This window comes from Ammospiza nelsoni, chromosome 21 (assembly GCF_027579445.1).
Source record: "Ammospiza nelsoni isolate bAmmNel1 chromosome 21, bAmmNel1.pri, whole genome shotgun sequence".
Lineage (NCBI taxonomy): Eukaryota > Metazoa > Chordata > Aves > Passeriformes > Passerellidae > Ammospiza > Ammospiza nelsoni.
The window spans coordinates 4,571,649-4,586,383 of NC_080653.1; the positions used below are offsets into that span (position 1 = coordinate 4,571,649).

At 42.4% G+C, this 14,735-nt stretch overlaps 1 protein-coding gene across 2 annotated transcripts in view; it reads left to right on the top strand.

Annotated features, from left to right (window-relative positions):
• ZZEF1 (zinc finger ZZ-type and EF-hand domain containing 1) overlaps positions 1-10,212 on the top strand; it is a 61,072-nt gene extending 50,860 nt beyond the window's left edge. For both annotated transcript variants that reach the window (XM_059486707.1, XM_059486708.1), the window contains exons 49-55: positions 1,061-1,204; positions 2,047-2,215; positions 4,098-4,196; positions 4,962-5,127; positions 6,105-6,255; positions 6,731-6,802; positions 7,282-10,212. In XM_059486707.1, coding sequence (XP_059342690.1) covers positions 1,061-1,204; positions 2,047-2,215; positions 4,098-4,196; positions 4,962-5,127; positions 6,105-6,255; positions 6,731-6,802; positions 7,282-7,356 — 876 coding nt within the window. In that variant the 3' untranslated portion in view covers positions 7,357-10,212. The remainder of the gene's footprint in view (positions 1-1,060; positions 1,205-2,046; positions 2,216-4,097; positions 4,197-4,961; positions 5,128-6,104; positions 6,256-6,730; positions 6,803-7,281) is intronic.
• Positions 10,213-14,735: the final 4,523 nt, after the last annotated feature.

Genomic DNA, 14,735 nt, shown 5'->3' on the forward strand with positions numbered 1-14,735 from the left:
AGCCAGTATTATTCACTGGCCCTCCCAGTAAGAAAACAAAGGAGTGTCAGATTAAGGTAATAAGTGGCAGGTCCAAAACAAACCAAAAGAACAGGCTCTTGACACAGTAAGTCATGGAAATTGTTGCCCCAGGGTGTTTTTATGGGTTCAGAAAAGGGCAGGATGAACTGATAGAATAAAATCCATTAAGGCATATTAAATGTAAAAGCCTAGCCTTTGTCTTAGGCTGTTCTGTATGTGCAGAGTGCATTCAGGAAACTGCTGCATGCTGCTTTGTTTTTGAAACTCCTTTTCCCAAGAAATCAGTTTTTGGCAGATTTGAAGATGAACCTGCTGGCCTGAGCTGGTGGATTACATTTTGTAGGAGGAGTTGGGAGATGGTAGATGAAGACATGGCCTCAATGAGTTACTCTGATGATATGAACGGGCCTCAAGAATTCCTGGATTCAGGGCTTTTATGCCCTGTTATAAAAATAAGAAAAAGGGAGACTCAGGTGGTTCTGAATTCTGTTTAGTATGTCCTGATAGATTAAAGGACATTTTTTGATAGTTTTAAATGTACAGCACTTGCATCTGCTGCTTTCAAAACTTCAGCCATCTCGTTGATACTTTATAATTTCTTCTTATGCACAGAGTTGTACTTTTTTGGTTTTTGAAGGCTGAAATATAGACATGTTCTATTAAAATCAAAACCTGTAGGTATAGAAGGCAAAGGTGCCTGTTTAGTTTGTTAACAAAGTTGTTTATCTCACTTGATTACAGCTTTAGTTTCCTGTTAATTACTTCATGGATTAGCCTTGTGTGAGGAGACATGGCCAATATCTGTCATGTTTTTATCAAATAAAGAATGAAAAGTCTAGAACAGAAGACAGAGTGAAATCTTTTGTGCTTATGGAGATGACACTTGCAGGCATAATTTCTGCATTTATCTTGCTGGTACCTTGATTCCCTGTTCCAAAATACTGTGTGGCTGGACATGACTCGTGTCAGCCATCAGAATGTACAGCTGTAAATGTTCTTTTGACAGTAAATTATATTTCCATGACATTTCTCCCCCCAGATTCTGCAGAAGGTGCTGCATGGGTGCAAGGAGAGCATGCTGGGAACCATGGCCCTGACAGCCTGTCAGTTCATGGAGGAGCCAGGGATGGCTGTGCAGATGAGGGAATCTCAGCATCCTTACAACAACAACACCAACTTTGAGGTAGGGCAGGCAGGGCTTACAGGCATCACTTGATGCTGGAATCACCCAGGGGTGGAGCAGAAGCCTCTCAGAGTTCACAGGGGTATCTGTGGGACTGAATTCTGTGCTTGAAGCACCTGTGAAGTCTGGTCAGTCTTCCTTGGAAAAGGCTGATGTCAGATAGCTCAGGCCTTGTCCTGCAAAGAAATGTGTTCAATCAAGCACTTTAATGGAATTCTAATTCAATCCCATGAAAAGTGCATAACTTACATGGTTTTACTGTGCATGTATTTCAAGCAGATCAGATTTGTAAATGGTTTCAAGGCCTTAATAATCAAATGTTTCTACCCTTCCTTCCAAAGATTTGTTTCAGTTGGCCTCTTCCAGTTGGCCCTTGTGCTGTTAGATGAACAGCACAAACAATTCCCTGTCACAAACAATTTCTGACTTTCTTCTCTTGATACTGTTTGATAGCATTTTCCTGATATGGTTTGGTAAGTAATTATTGCCTCTGGGCAGTCTTGGGATTTTTAATTTCCCTGCTGCTCTGACTCCTCTGATTTTCATTTTTAAAATGCATATAACCCCTTAGGTTCTGGCAGTGAGATCAATATCAGCAACAATTACTGCTTTTAAAAAAGGAAAGCATTGCTGGCAATTCATTTTACAGGCTTAACAGCTTATGTGAACAATAGGCCATGCTTTACATTTGTTAAATTAGCTCAGGGTAAAAATATCAAAGTAAAAAACTCACAGAGATGCTGTAATATTTTTTATATCTCCCTTGTTCATATAGTGAAAGTTCAGTGGGCTGTGGGCAGTGCAGTGTGCCAGCACACAAAGCTGCTGTGTTTATTTCTCAGGATAAAGTTCACATTCCTGGTGCTATCTACCTCTCCATCAAGTTTGACTCTCAGTGTAACACAGAGGAGGGCTGTGATGAGCTGCTCATGTCCAGCAGCAGCGACTTCCAGCAGGACCGGCACAGCTTCAGTGGCTCCCCCCAGAAATGGACTGACTTCGAGCTTCCAGGTGAGCAGGGCTGCTCCAAGGGCATGCAGGATACTGCTGGGGCTCCTGAGAGAAACTCCTGATGAGTTAAATGTCCTGAGATGTGCAGGGAAAAAGCCAATCCTTTCCTTGTCCCACTCTGTTTGCTCTGACGTGCTGCTCTTGCATTTGTTTCTGCAAAGTGCCTTATCTGTTGTTGTGCTGTGACCTTTTCTTTCCACCACTCACTCAAAGCATGCACTCAGCTACTGGAAACAAATTTGATCTTGATTGTGTTCCAACACAGTCCTTGTTCTGCACGATATTCACTGACATTGTTTATGCCTTGTCTTACTTTCCACAGGAAGCATGTTTTTTTTTTATTTAAAAAAAGAAAAGATATGCTTATCTTTGTGCTCTGCTGCTGCTCTGAGCAAAGAGAGGCAGTGCCAGCACCTTGGCTCCAGCTGGTGCCACAGAGCACAGCTGGAAAAAACCCAAGGTTTGACTGCCAGCTGCACTCTGGATTCTCTAACACATTTGTGAGAGCACAGTGAGAAGCAAATGCCAGGGAGCTCAAGGACTGCACAGTTCCTGCTTCTGATTTTAACCTGGTTTAACCCACTGAGCACTGCAGGAAGCTCTCGACTTCAAGGACTGGCAGCACCTGTAAAGAGATTTAGGAGCTTTCTTAGCAAACCTGTTTGGGTTACAAGTGCTGGTTTTGGGTTACAAGTGCTGGTTTTGGGTTACAAGTGCTGGTTTTGGGTTACAAGTGCTGGTTTTGGGTTGCAAGGTACTGGTTAAAAGCAGATGTGTGTTCTCTAGAAATATTTTAGATTTTTTGTGAACTTCTATCTGTCTTCTTTTTCATCCCTAATAGTTGCTGAGGTTTGCCAAGGAGCTGAACTTCGAAGCTCATTGTTTAGAGCAGCTTTGGCTGTGAAACTTGAGTTTCACCTTGTGAAAATTCATTTACAACCAAGGCTGTCTGGATTAAGGCTCTTGGTTCCAACAGGTTTTAGCTGAAACCAGACATTTGAAGGCTTCTGGGCTTTTTATTTAATTGAAGGGCTTTCTTTTAGGAGTAGGAGAGAACACTGTCTCCATTTCATGATAAAAAGGGAAATTCTTTTATAGATATTTCATTTTAAATCCTAAAAAATGTTTTCAAAATTTTTCTTGTTCATGCAACTTTGAAAATTCTGCTTCCCAATGAAACCTAACCTGCTTGCCCAGGGTGACAGGCTTTTCCATGGGGCAGGAAGTTACTTTAAGTTTTAACAGCTCTAGTATTATAGAGCACAATAGATAAGAAGATGTTTTCTGTAGTGTTACAGCCAACTACCAGGATTTATCTCTGAAGGTGAAGATGCCACAATGGCAAAAACCTTTTAAATGTTTTTTGCCTGATTGTAAAGTGGCCAAATATTTTGATAGTCCTTCTATTAAAAGTGATTAAGTTTGTTTTCTTCCTTGGAGTAGAAATGGTCATTTTAATTTTTTGACAATACTTTCAAATATTTTAAACCTTTTGTTTAATGAATTTAAGTGTTGTTGCAAAGAACTTGGCCGCCTGTGTAGGGGTTCTTGTTTCATAAATCATAACTGATCCAGTAACACAATTGGAAAAGTGAAGTTACATGTAGAGAATATGGAGTTACTTTAATTTCCTATATTTAGTTGTCAAAAATGTAAAAGACATTATCCTTCCTATCCAGTATCTTTAGACAGGGGAAATTATTGTGGGTTTTGCTTCAGCCTCCTCTTTTTGTGCTTCATAGTTACCAAAAAATAAAAGACCACCTCCCTTAAATGAAGACATCTAGTATTAATTAATTTCAGATTTTTCATTTAAGTTGTATTTGAGATGGCACAACTAACTCAGAAGATAATGTTGGCTTTCTTCCTTCCCTGCACACAGGAGACACACTCTACTACAGATTTACTTCTGACATGAGCAACACTGAGTGGGGTTATAAGTTTACAGTGACAGCAGGTCATCTGGGCAGGTTTCAGACAGGTAAGAGATGCTCAGAATGTATTGAAAAGGGTATTTTTTGGTCATTTTGCTGAACTTTGAGAGACCTGTGGTTATCCCTTTTCCTTGAGTTAGAGTTTGCATTCAGTGTCTTGGAAATAACATGATCAGTTTTTCATGTGATCAGTTATAACCTGATCAGTTCAAGTTGGAACTCAACTGATGTCTCTTATTTCCTGTGATTTTGGGGTAGAAACACAAAATCTTCACAGAGACTTGGAGATTACAATTATAATAATGTAATTTGCATGCAAAATCTCATTATATGATAGTAATTACACAGAGTATTTAGTAAACACTCCAAGATGCCATAATTGGAAACAGAAATAATGATAATTGCATTTTTCCAAAGTGGTTGTCCTCTAAAATAGGATGGTTCTGGGTCTAATTTTTAGCATAAGAGGTTTTGTTAGTTTATTTCAGAGTTTAAATATTTTTAATGAAATTGAGGTTGATGGATTATTTGCTATTAGCAAAACTCTACTGCATGTCATAATAGGGAGGGCCTCTGTTTTTTTGCCTTATTTGGGCAAAAATTTAATTTTGGATATGATTCTTTCCAATTTTTCTGTAAGTTTTGCCTTAGGAAAGAGTTGCCATGTCAAGATGTAATTTAGAGTTATCTCAGATTTTTGTTTGCTATTTTAATCCAATATTTCTGGCTTGCAATACTTGACTATATGAACAAAACGTGTCCCTACAAAACTGAACAGCTGTTTGAATTTTCTTTTTTTTTTTTTTTCCCAGGGTTTGAAATTCTGAAGCAGATGCTGTGTGAGGAGAGGGTGATTCCTCACCTGCCCCTGGCCAGGATCTGGGAGTGGCAGGTGGGAGTGGCGTGTCGGCAGACGGGGCACCAGCGCCTCAAGGCCATCCACCTGCTCCTGAAGATAGTGCAGTGCAGCAGCCAGGGGTGAGTGCACACCCTGCACCAAAAAGGCACTAAACTGATGCTATTTTGAAGCAAAAAAACCCCCTGTGATTTGAAGCTGGTTTTCTTAATTTGTCTGTTGGATGTAAATTACAATGCTTGATAGCTTTGATATAATTTCTGCTCTGATAGCAGGAATGTTTTACTCTCTCTTCTTTCTTGGCCTTTAAAGAAGTCTAATGAATTAAAATATAATTATAAAGAAAAAAAAATTCATCACAATGAATTAAAATGTCATCATAAAGGAAAAAAAAATCATCACAAAGCTCAAGGCCATCCACCTGCTCCTGAAGGTAGTGCAGTGCAGCAGCCAGGGGTGAGTGCACTGCCCCACACCCTGCACCAAAAATGCACTAAACTGAAGCAAAAAAAAAAAAATCCCTGTGGTTTGAAGCAGATTTTCTTAATTTGTCTGTCCAATATAATTTGCAGTGCTTGATAGCTTTGATATCATTTCTGCTTTGATAGCAGGAATGTTTTACTCTCTCTTTGCTGGCCTTTAAAGAAGTCTAATGAATTAAAATGTCATTATAAAGGAAAAAAAAAACATCACAAATCAGGACAAAGGTAGATTTTAAGTCATCTTCTAGAAATTTATTCTCTTTGTAGTAGTTATGCTGCAGATTTAAGGTAAGGATGAAATAATAAGCTGGTGAAGTGATGATCTGATTCTCTGTAAAGTAAACAGCTTCTAAATTATTATTTTTAGTTGTACCACTAAGTCTGTAATTGAGTTTTAGAAGAGATATGTGTCCTTAAGCTTATGTAGGTATGGCATGAGTATTTTTAGATTCAAGATCATTTAGCAAAGTGGGTTTTTGTATTGTTAACTGTTACAAATGAATGGTTTTGTTCTCTTAAATTTGATTTGGTTTGGCTTCCCCTCTCCAATCCCAGAAATGGTCATGGTGGTTACTCACTATTGCATCCCAATTTCATTTAAATTACTTTTTTCTCAGGGACTGTGACCTCACCTTGTTGAAGCCACTTTGGCAGCTCTTCACACACATGGAAAACAACTCATGTCACGACTCAGCCAAGCCTGGTATCCTCCTTCCTCTTCATCGAGCACTGGCAGAACTCTTCTTTGTGACAGAAAACAGAGTTACTGTAAGCAGCTCCTGTTTCTATCCCTCCTTTCCTCAGTGCTGGGAATGACAGAGTTTTACACTAAATTCATTTTCCTTTATCCCTCAGAGCTACAGAAACATTAACAACTTTCACTTGGCAGCAAGTTGTAATTAGAGGGGAATTCTGTTACCATATCCATCATTGGACTTTAAGTGATAGTCATGACTATTAAGGCCCTAAAGCCACTGTTTATTCTGAGAGCAATTCTGGTTTAATAATTAATTTAGAGGTATTTGCATGTGGTTTTTGTAGAGTTGGTTTTGAACTTTTAACATGAATAGTGTCATGAGCTCATTTCTGTGATCACAAACTGTGCTCCAGTTTGGGAGAGTCTGGTGTGCAGTTCTGATACCTTTGGTTCTTAGGGACTCTAATAATCAGCATTTTGATGTTAATTAGTAGAATATCACCTTATTAGAAACATTGGTGTTCATTGCATGTTTTCTGGCTGCAGGAGCTTGGATCTCTACAGGAGTATTTGCTTGCCTTAAATACTGAAGATCATCTTCATCGCTGCACAGCACAGGTAGGATTGCACACCCCAGGGCTGGGAGGCTCTGGGATCTTTGTGGCAGACCCTGGATGTTGTCTCATGGCCCACTGGAGTTTATAAAAGAGATATTGATGTATTTGGTCATTACAGTACCTTAACAGGCCTCTGGAAGTTGTGAGTGGGCTATGCACAAATGCTTTTCTAGGATATTGGGAAGAAATTCTTCCCATGAGGATAGGGAGACCCTGGCACAGGGCTCCCAAAGCAGCTGTGGCTGCCCCATCCCTGGAAATGTCCAAAGCCAGGTTGGACAGGGCTTGGAGCACACTGGGATAGTGGAAGGTGTCCCTGCCCATGGCAGGGGTGGAATGAAGTTATCTTTAAGATCCCTCCCAGCCCAAACCAGTCCATGATTCTAGATTTCTATTTCTGTTCAGTTTCATACGATTTCTTTACACTTTGAGCTTGAGGAGAATATTTTGTGTGACTTTGTTTTTCCTTTTCTCTTGTAGGCCCTGAAAAACATTGCTGCTATCAGCCTTGCCATTAACTATCCAAACAAATCAACAAGTTTCTGGAATGTTTAATACTGGCTGAGGCCGGAGTGCATGGGATAGAGTAGTTTGTCCATAGGACATGGGAACAAACATCTTAACTCCATTCAGGAGAAGTTCCTTCAGCTTCAGTGTATGAGCACTCTGCAGCCTTTCTTCCTTCCTTCCACCTTGATGTAGAATTTGTAAAAGTAACAGCTCACTTCAATGAAAAAGCACATCCTGAAGTAACTCATGCGTCCTACAGTTATGTATGCACATATTGTAGCATGTTAGAGTAAACAGAACAATATTGTTTTTTATTCAGAGGAAGTAAGGGAAAGAAAGTAGCTGAAGTATGAGAATGCAAGGCCCCCACGTTTGTATTGTCTGCTCCTGAGGAAACTTGATCCATCAAAGGTGTCAGCTTCAGAAAATAGTGCTGAACTTGGGGTGATGCCATCAGCAGCATCTGTTGTACATCTGCTGAGTGAAACAGGCAAAGGAGAATCTGGTGCCTGCTGCAGCAATGGTCCGTGATGAATCCTGTCATTTTTGCTTTGGAGGCTACTTCCCAAGGAAAAGGATTTCAATTCTTACCAAACTACAGGTTGTAAAACAAATTGTGGGTTATTTGCAAAGCAGCTGAAGGATTCCAGTTTGACAGCATCCTCGTGCAAGAGCTTTATGTTTCTCCTGTTCTTTGGGTCACCTGTTCTTACCTTGCTTTATCTCCAGTGCATTATTCCAAATAACCCGTTATTGTAGTGCAGAGAGCCAAGGCTGGCCTTCAGTCACAAGGCAGTGGTGGTATGAAGACCTGAAGAACTTACATGTTTCTGAAAAATCACATCTTTACAAGAAATTATGAGAAGAATTTTTTTTCCTTCAGTTATTTTGATATCAGTGGTTTAGGAGGTCCTTCTTGGCAATGTTGGGAACCCAGACTCCCAGCACTCAGGGTGGGGTTAATGATCAATCCACTCTTATCTTTCAGAGCAATAACCACATTTCTCTTACTGAACATGGAATTAATTGCAGACCTTCTATGCTGCAATAAATTGGCTTTCTTCCTGCACAGCTGTATTGGTTATTCCCTTTCCAAAGAGTTAAAAAGAACACAGAGATTTGGGGGTGTATTTTGTGCACCATTGCACAGTTTGTAGAGCTGGTCTTGTCAATTATAAATTCAGATTGCTTTTAATGCTAAATATTTTCTTCTTTGCTTCTTCACCCCAACACTGGAGAATGGAAAAAAAGGCAGCCAAAGGCTCTAATAGTAACGGAATGCAAGTTGTGTGAAGCAGTGGCTCTGTCAGAAGGAAATGTATTTATTGACCCTGCTTGTCCAAAATTTGAGTGGTGCCCAAATACCAGTGCACAGGAGCCCTGCTTTGAGGAGTGTCCTCTGAACTGATGTTCTCAGCTGGGGCTGGAGTTTAAGGGTGGCCCAATCTCCCTCTGAGAGGGAAACATGCAGTAATACATCCCTTGCATTTTTTTATGGCCTCTTGTGCTGTAGAGTTTTGTTTTGACTTCTGTTCAGCCAAGTGCTTGAATCAGAATGGGATTATTCTGCTTGAAAGACTTAAAGCTGAAGACCAAGAAGCACCATGCTTTCAGGAATGGAGTGGCCAGGATTCAGAAGTGTAGTATTTGTGAAAGACTGAAAGGGAGCAGAGAGATGCTGCTCTGAAAGGCCTCCTTGAGCATCAGGAGTTGATTTCCTTAAAGACATCAGGATGGGAAGAGAATTACCAGGATTGTGGTGTACCTTTAATGCACAGATCAAGGTGTTTGAGTCTGCAGCCTCCCTGTCAGGGATCCACCTGCTTCACTCCTCATTGCTGGGACAGATCCTGGCCTGGGGAGCTGCTCCACCAAAAGGAAATGTTCCTAAACTGATGTAGGGAGTCATGTGGATGGCACAGGTTGGGAATTGCTTCTCTGGAGCAGGAGGACTTCCTTTTCACTGCCTCCATGGGCACCCATGGCTGAGGAATCATGGATCTGCACTGGGCTGCTGTGCTGGCATCTGCCCATCAGTCAAAGAAGGATTTTTCTTTTCTCACATCAGGGATGAAGACTGTAAATAAACCATTCACAGAACCTGTCACAGCTCTGTCACAGTCACTTTTTTTCTGTTGGACTGTCCTTTTGCTTTCTGGATGAAGACATGAGGCTGCAAGGATGACACAGGAGTGGCCAGAATTCCTTGCTAGGCATTACCACTCAACTTACTCTACCAGCAGTGACTGCCCTCATGAGTCAGTCATCTTGCCCTGAAGGAACTGTCTAGGAACAGTGTCCACTAAATATAATTTCTACCCACTAGATGGAACTGAAGGACTGTGACCTGAGTTGACACTGAATCTGTTGCTGCCTTATAACTCAAATCATTAATTATGGATTTTTTAACAGATGAGAAACACTGATTATTTTTTTCCTTCTGGTAGCTCTAAAGAAAGAGGAATAGAATACCAATAATGAATATTCATGATCAATCACGTTTTAAAAATTATGCAGAAGTTCCAAGTGGATGTGAATGATGCTATTGAATTGTATAAAACTGTCTGGAAAACAGGTATGCTGAAAAAAATGTGCCTAATATAAGAAAAACTAAAAAAGTTGTCCTGCCTGAATCACCTATGATGTGTTTAAAACAAATCATATTGTTCCTAATGATACATTTGACTTGCTTTCATTAAACACTTAAAAACGAGAGTTTTATAATTTCTTTTCTTACGGGTTTACTACTTTGCAATTTTTATCAGTTGTTTAAAATATATCAGACCTTTAGATTTATTCCAGTTCAGTTCAACATGTAAAAAGAAAGCTACAGATGTGGGTAAAATATGCAAATGAAGAGAAATATATTGTAAAAATTCTATAAAATCAAAAAAAGTACAACACGGTGTCTGTTTTTTGTTTGTTTTTCTCCTCTCCTCACTGAATGTTTAATGCTGGAGTTTGTAGTGAGATCCAGGGTTTTTCTTAGGAATCCTCATTTTCCATGCCTGTGAGCAAACCTGCTTGTCCTCATGTGCTTGGTAAATATCTGATATTACATTGAGCTATGCAGGACCCAGACTTCTGGAGTCATCTCTTAAATTCCAGCCCTGCTGTTTACATTCCAGTGGCCTTACCTTAAAAATTCAGTTTTCCTGTGGATATCCATTGGTTTCAGTGCCTGTGCATATTTACTTTGAGACCTGAAACACACGTCTGGAGGCCTCAGATGTCTCCTGTAAAGCTGAGATTTGTGTTAGTAGGTGTTGATTCTAATTAGTGATGTTTATCAGCAGAGGTCCTGGTGCCTACCTGCTCCAGTGGCTTTAATGGAAAAGCTTGTTTGCCTTGGGTTTGGCTGGAGGAAAGGGCTGTGTCCAGTCAACATCTTCCTGTATTTGCTTAAAGCTGCAAGTTGTTTCCTTGGAGAATGGGCTAATTAGGTAATTTTATTCAACACAAATAAATAATAGGATTGTGAGGGTGTGGGAGAGTGAGGATTGTTCCCTGAGGTTTGAGGTTTCAGCTGATAAACCTGAAAAAACTCGGTGTAATTGCTGTGAGATGTGGTGTGGGGCCAGCATTGGAATGTAACAGAGGGCAGCACCTCCACAGCACCTTGGCTCTGCTGTTCAGGGCAAGTTCTCTGAGACTGTTTTTCTTCCAAGAGATCAAAAGCAGGCTGCCAGTTAGCTTAGAGGTGGGTGACTTTTAAAAAATCTGCTTTTAGGAGCAGGCTGAGCTGTGTTGAAAACAGACCTGGCCCAATCCCTGTGTTTTCACAGCCCAGCTCAGTTTCCAGTGGGTTTTGTGCCTTCACAAACATGAGGGCAGCACCTGCCTGTTGATAGAATTTTAAACCTGGAATGCCTGTCTGCAACTCCCTGGAATATCCTGCCATAAAATCTGGGCACACTGGGGCAGAAAAAATCCCAATAATCTGATTTACTTCTTCCCCTTTTCAATGGTGAATCCCCCTGAAGTGAATTGTGTTGGGTCTGCTGGGGAGGCACCAGGACAAGCATCATTCCTGTTTCCAGGGGACAAAACCACAACCATGAGAGCCTTGAAAAACATGACCTGGCCTTAAGGGAAAGCTCCAGAATGTTGGAAAACACATTAGGATATGTAAAGAGGTTGGTTTTCAGCACTGGACCAGGAGGCCAGGCTGGATAATAACTGGAACAAAATATCTGTTGGTAACATTGCCTGGAAACACAGGAAAAAACCAGGGTTTTGTAGGGGGAAGCTGAAGTCTGGCCCACCTCACCTCTGCTTTTAAAGCAAAGCAGTCAGCCCTGATTCAAGTGAATAAGAGAGAAATCCACTGTGAATAAGTAAGAGGTGAAGGAAGTGAGATTAAAGCTCATTCTTTCCATGGCAGTCAGGGCTAATGTAATCAGGTCTATTCTGCAGCAAAATCTTTCCTGATTTCTACCTAGGAAAGAACAAATAATAAAGAGCTGGTGCCCAGCTCCAGCCCAGGCTGCAGTGGGCCTCACATGTGGGTATGCAGCCATAAACACTTGGGAAAAAAAACCCAAACTCTTTTTTCCTCCAACTGGAAACATTCACAAGCATTCCTGATAAATAGATGGGAATTTGGGGCAGTGTTGTAGTGGTCCTTAGCATTTAGAAATTCCCATTTCTTGAGTATAAAAAGAATCAGTGTTTGGATTTAGGGAGCATGGGAAAGAGGGGGAGAAGGGATAACTGGTCTGTGTCAAAGATGGGGTCTTTCCTCACAAGTTGGCTGGGGAGTTTTTCCTTCTAATCCTTTCCTGACAACAGCAATGAATTTATTTTTTTTCAGCTGGTTTCTTCTTTCCATTCTCCACTTTACTGTCTGACTTTCCATAATCTTACTGCATAAATCTTATTGCATTTTTGGAGGTTTTTTTCTTAACATTTGCAGTGCAAATAACAAATATTTAAACTTGAGTTGCATGGAAAAAGTCAATTTTCTGAAACCTAAGGAAATGTGAATTGAAGTGCCTACAAATGTTTGTCAGTGGTAGCTTCTCTCACAGGCTCATTTCCAAAACACTTTGTTGGCATCTCCTCACAGCTGGATCATCACATCCAGTAGGTGTTGGTAAGGCCACACTGAATTCTTTTTAGCTCTGTATAATGAATAATTCCCCTTATATTGACTCAGGGTGCCCAGAGCAGCTGTGGCTGCCCCATCCCTGCAAGTACCCAAGGCCAGGTTGGACAGGGCTTGGAGCAGCCTGGGACAGTGGAAGGTGTCCCTGTCCATGGCAGGCGGTGGGATGGGATGGGCTTTAAGGTCCTTTCCAATCCTGTTCCATGATTCTCTGATCTTTTACACATCTTTGTGTTGTGGGCTGGACCTCTGACCTTGCTGCCTTTCAGACACTAAAAGTTTTAACTTCTTCAACCACTAAGAACCAACAAAACACCTGAGGAATCACAGGAAATGCTTCCCCTTAGGATTTTATACTTTCTAATCAGCAAAAGCATCCTGTGCAGATTTTCCTCTCCAATAACTCATCTATGATAACGCTTAGACGTGTGTACATAGGTAGACATTTACTGGGGCTTCAGTTCATCACTGTGCTTATCTTGGATCAAGTTAAATATGGAATTAAGGTGTAATCTTAAGCACATCTAGTTCAGCTTTTAAAGGTAGGCTTTAAATTGGGTTTGTTGCCTTGGAGCCCAAACAGAGCGTGCTGTTGATGGGAAGTGCGCAAATCGCGTGGCTTTCCCTGGCACCCAGCAGAATCTGCAAAGGCAGGAAACAAAAAGATGAATTCTTGAGTCAGGAGAAGTGTTGAGTCAGGAGACCTTTAGTCTCATCATTCTGCTTGAGAATAAATCATGTCTGTGTTTCTTACCCTTCTCCTCTACATCAACCACCCACAGAAAGCTCATTCATCAAAAACGTCAATGGTTTCCCAGAAATCTCCCTGCTTTCACCTTGGGGTTTTTATTCCCCTGAGCAGCAGGTTGGGCTCTTTTCTCCCCACCAATGTTTTTTTTCTTGGGGTGGGAGTGAAGGGGGAGGTTGTTTGTTTGCTTGGTTTGGTTTTTGGTTTTGTTCCTTCCTACTGTGACTTAATATTTAAAAGGAAAATTTCATCCTCTGTGGGGTCAGTATTGGACACACTACTGGATTTTAAACAACATCATTTTTTCCCCCCACTCAATTGCCAGTTTCAAAATACACCGTGATGTGTTTGATCTTTTGCCACCTTATTTTTCTGCAGAAGATGGCTCAGCCCCTTCAGAGGTGATGGCACCTGGGAGGGTGTGCTCAGTGCTCCTGCTCTGGCTCCTCAAGTTCCTTAGGCCGAGGAAGGCAATCCTGTGGGGGCAGGACCTGGGGAGCTGAGAAGAGCTGCTTTATTTACCAGAGACTCAAAGCCTCACTTTTGCACTAATAATGCTTAGCGCTATTATTAGGGTGCTGCTGGGCAGTAATAGCTTGTCTTTAATTAAACCAGCATAGAATTGATGGGGGATATGCATGGATGAGGTGCAAGGCCTGATGTCCAGTGCCTGTCTCCTGTGCTTGTGCCTTCCCTGCTCTGTAGCAGTTCCTCTGCTCCACGAGGCTTCCTCACAGCCAAAAACAGTGTTAGACAGGAACAAGAAATATCCCTACTTGGGGGTTTTTCCCTGTTTTTTCCAACGCTCGATGCCCCTTTGTGGGTTCCAGCGAAGGCTCAGGGCAGCGATGGTGCCGGGGCTCTCCAGGCTGAGTGGCTGCTGCTCTTAGAGACTTTTTCCCGCACTAAAATCGCTTTTCCTCTCCTCTCGTTGCCTCAAGTGCATCCCTAAGCCCTCGCCAGGCAGCCGAGAGCGGAGCTTCGCCAGCGGGGAGCGGCGTGAGCCGTGAGGGCTGGGAGGGCCGTGAGGGCCTGATCCGTGCGGGGACACGGACCGGGGGCTGCGGGACCAGGGAGAGCCTGCTCCTTACAGCCACAGCCACACACGGAGAGGGGCTGCGGGACTGGGGAGAGCCTGTTCTGTACAGGAACACGGACCATGGCCGTCCGGTCCCGCATGGGCTGTTCCGTACAGGGAGGGCCACACACGGACCGGGGCTGCCGGGACTGGGAACGCCTCTTCCATACAGAAACAGACACCCACAGCCCGGGGCTGCCCGGCCAGGGACCGCCTGTTCTGTACAGCCACAGCCACGCACGGCCCGGAACTGCCAAGCGCGGCGTCTCCTGTTCCTGACAGGGACAGCCGCACACGGCCCGGGGCTGCCAGGCCCAGCATTGCCTGTCCCACACAGCCACAGCCACACACGGGCCGGGGCTGCCGGGCCAGCTGCAGATGCTCCAATTTCCCCGGCTGAAAGCAGCTCTGAGGCTCTGCAAGGCCCGACACTGCGGGGACGGCTCTGCTTTCTGCAACACGTGTTTCGTTCCTGGATTCCTGCAAAAGAG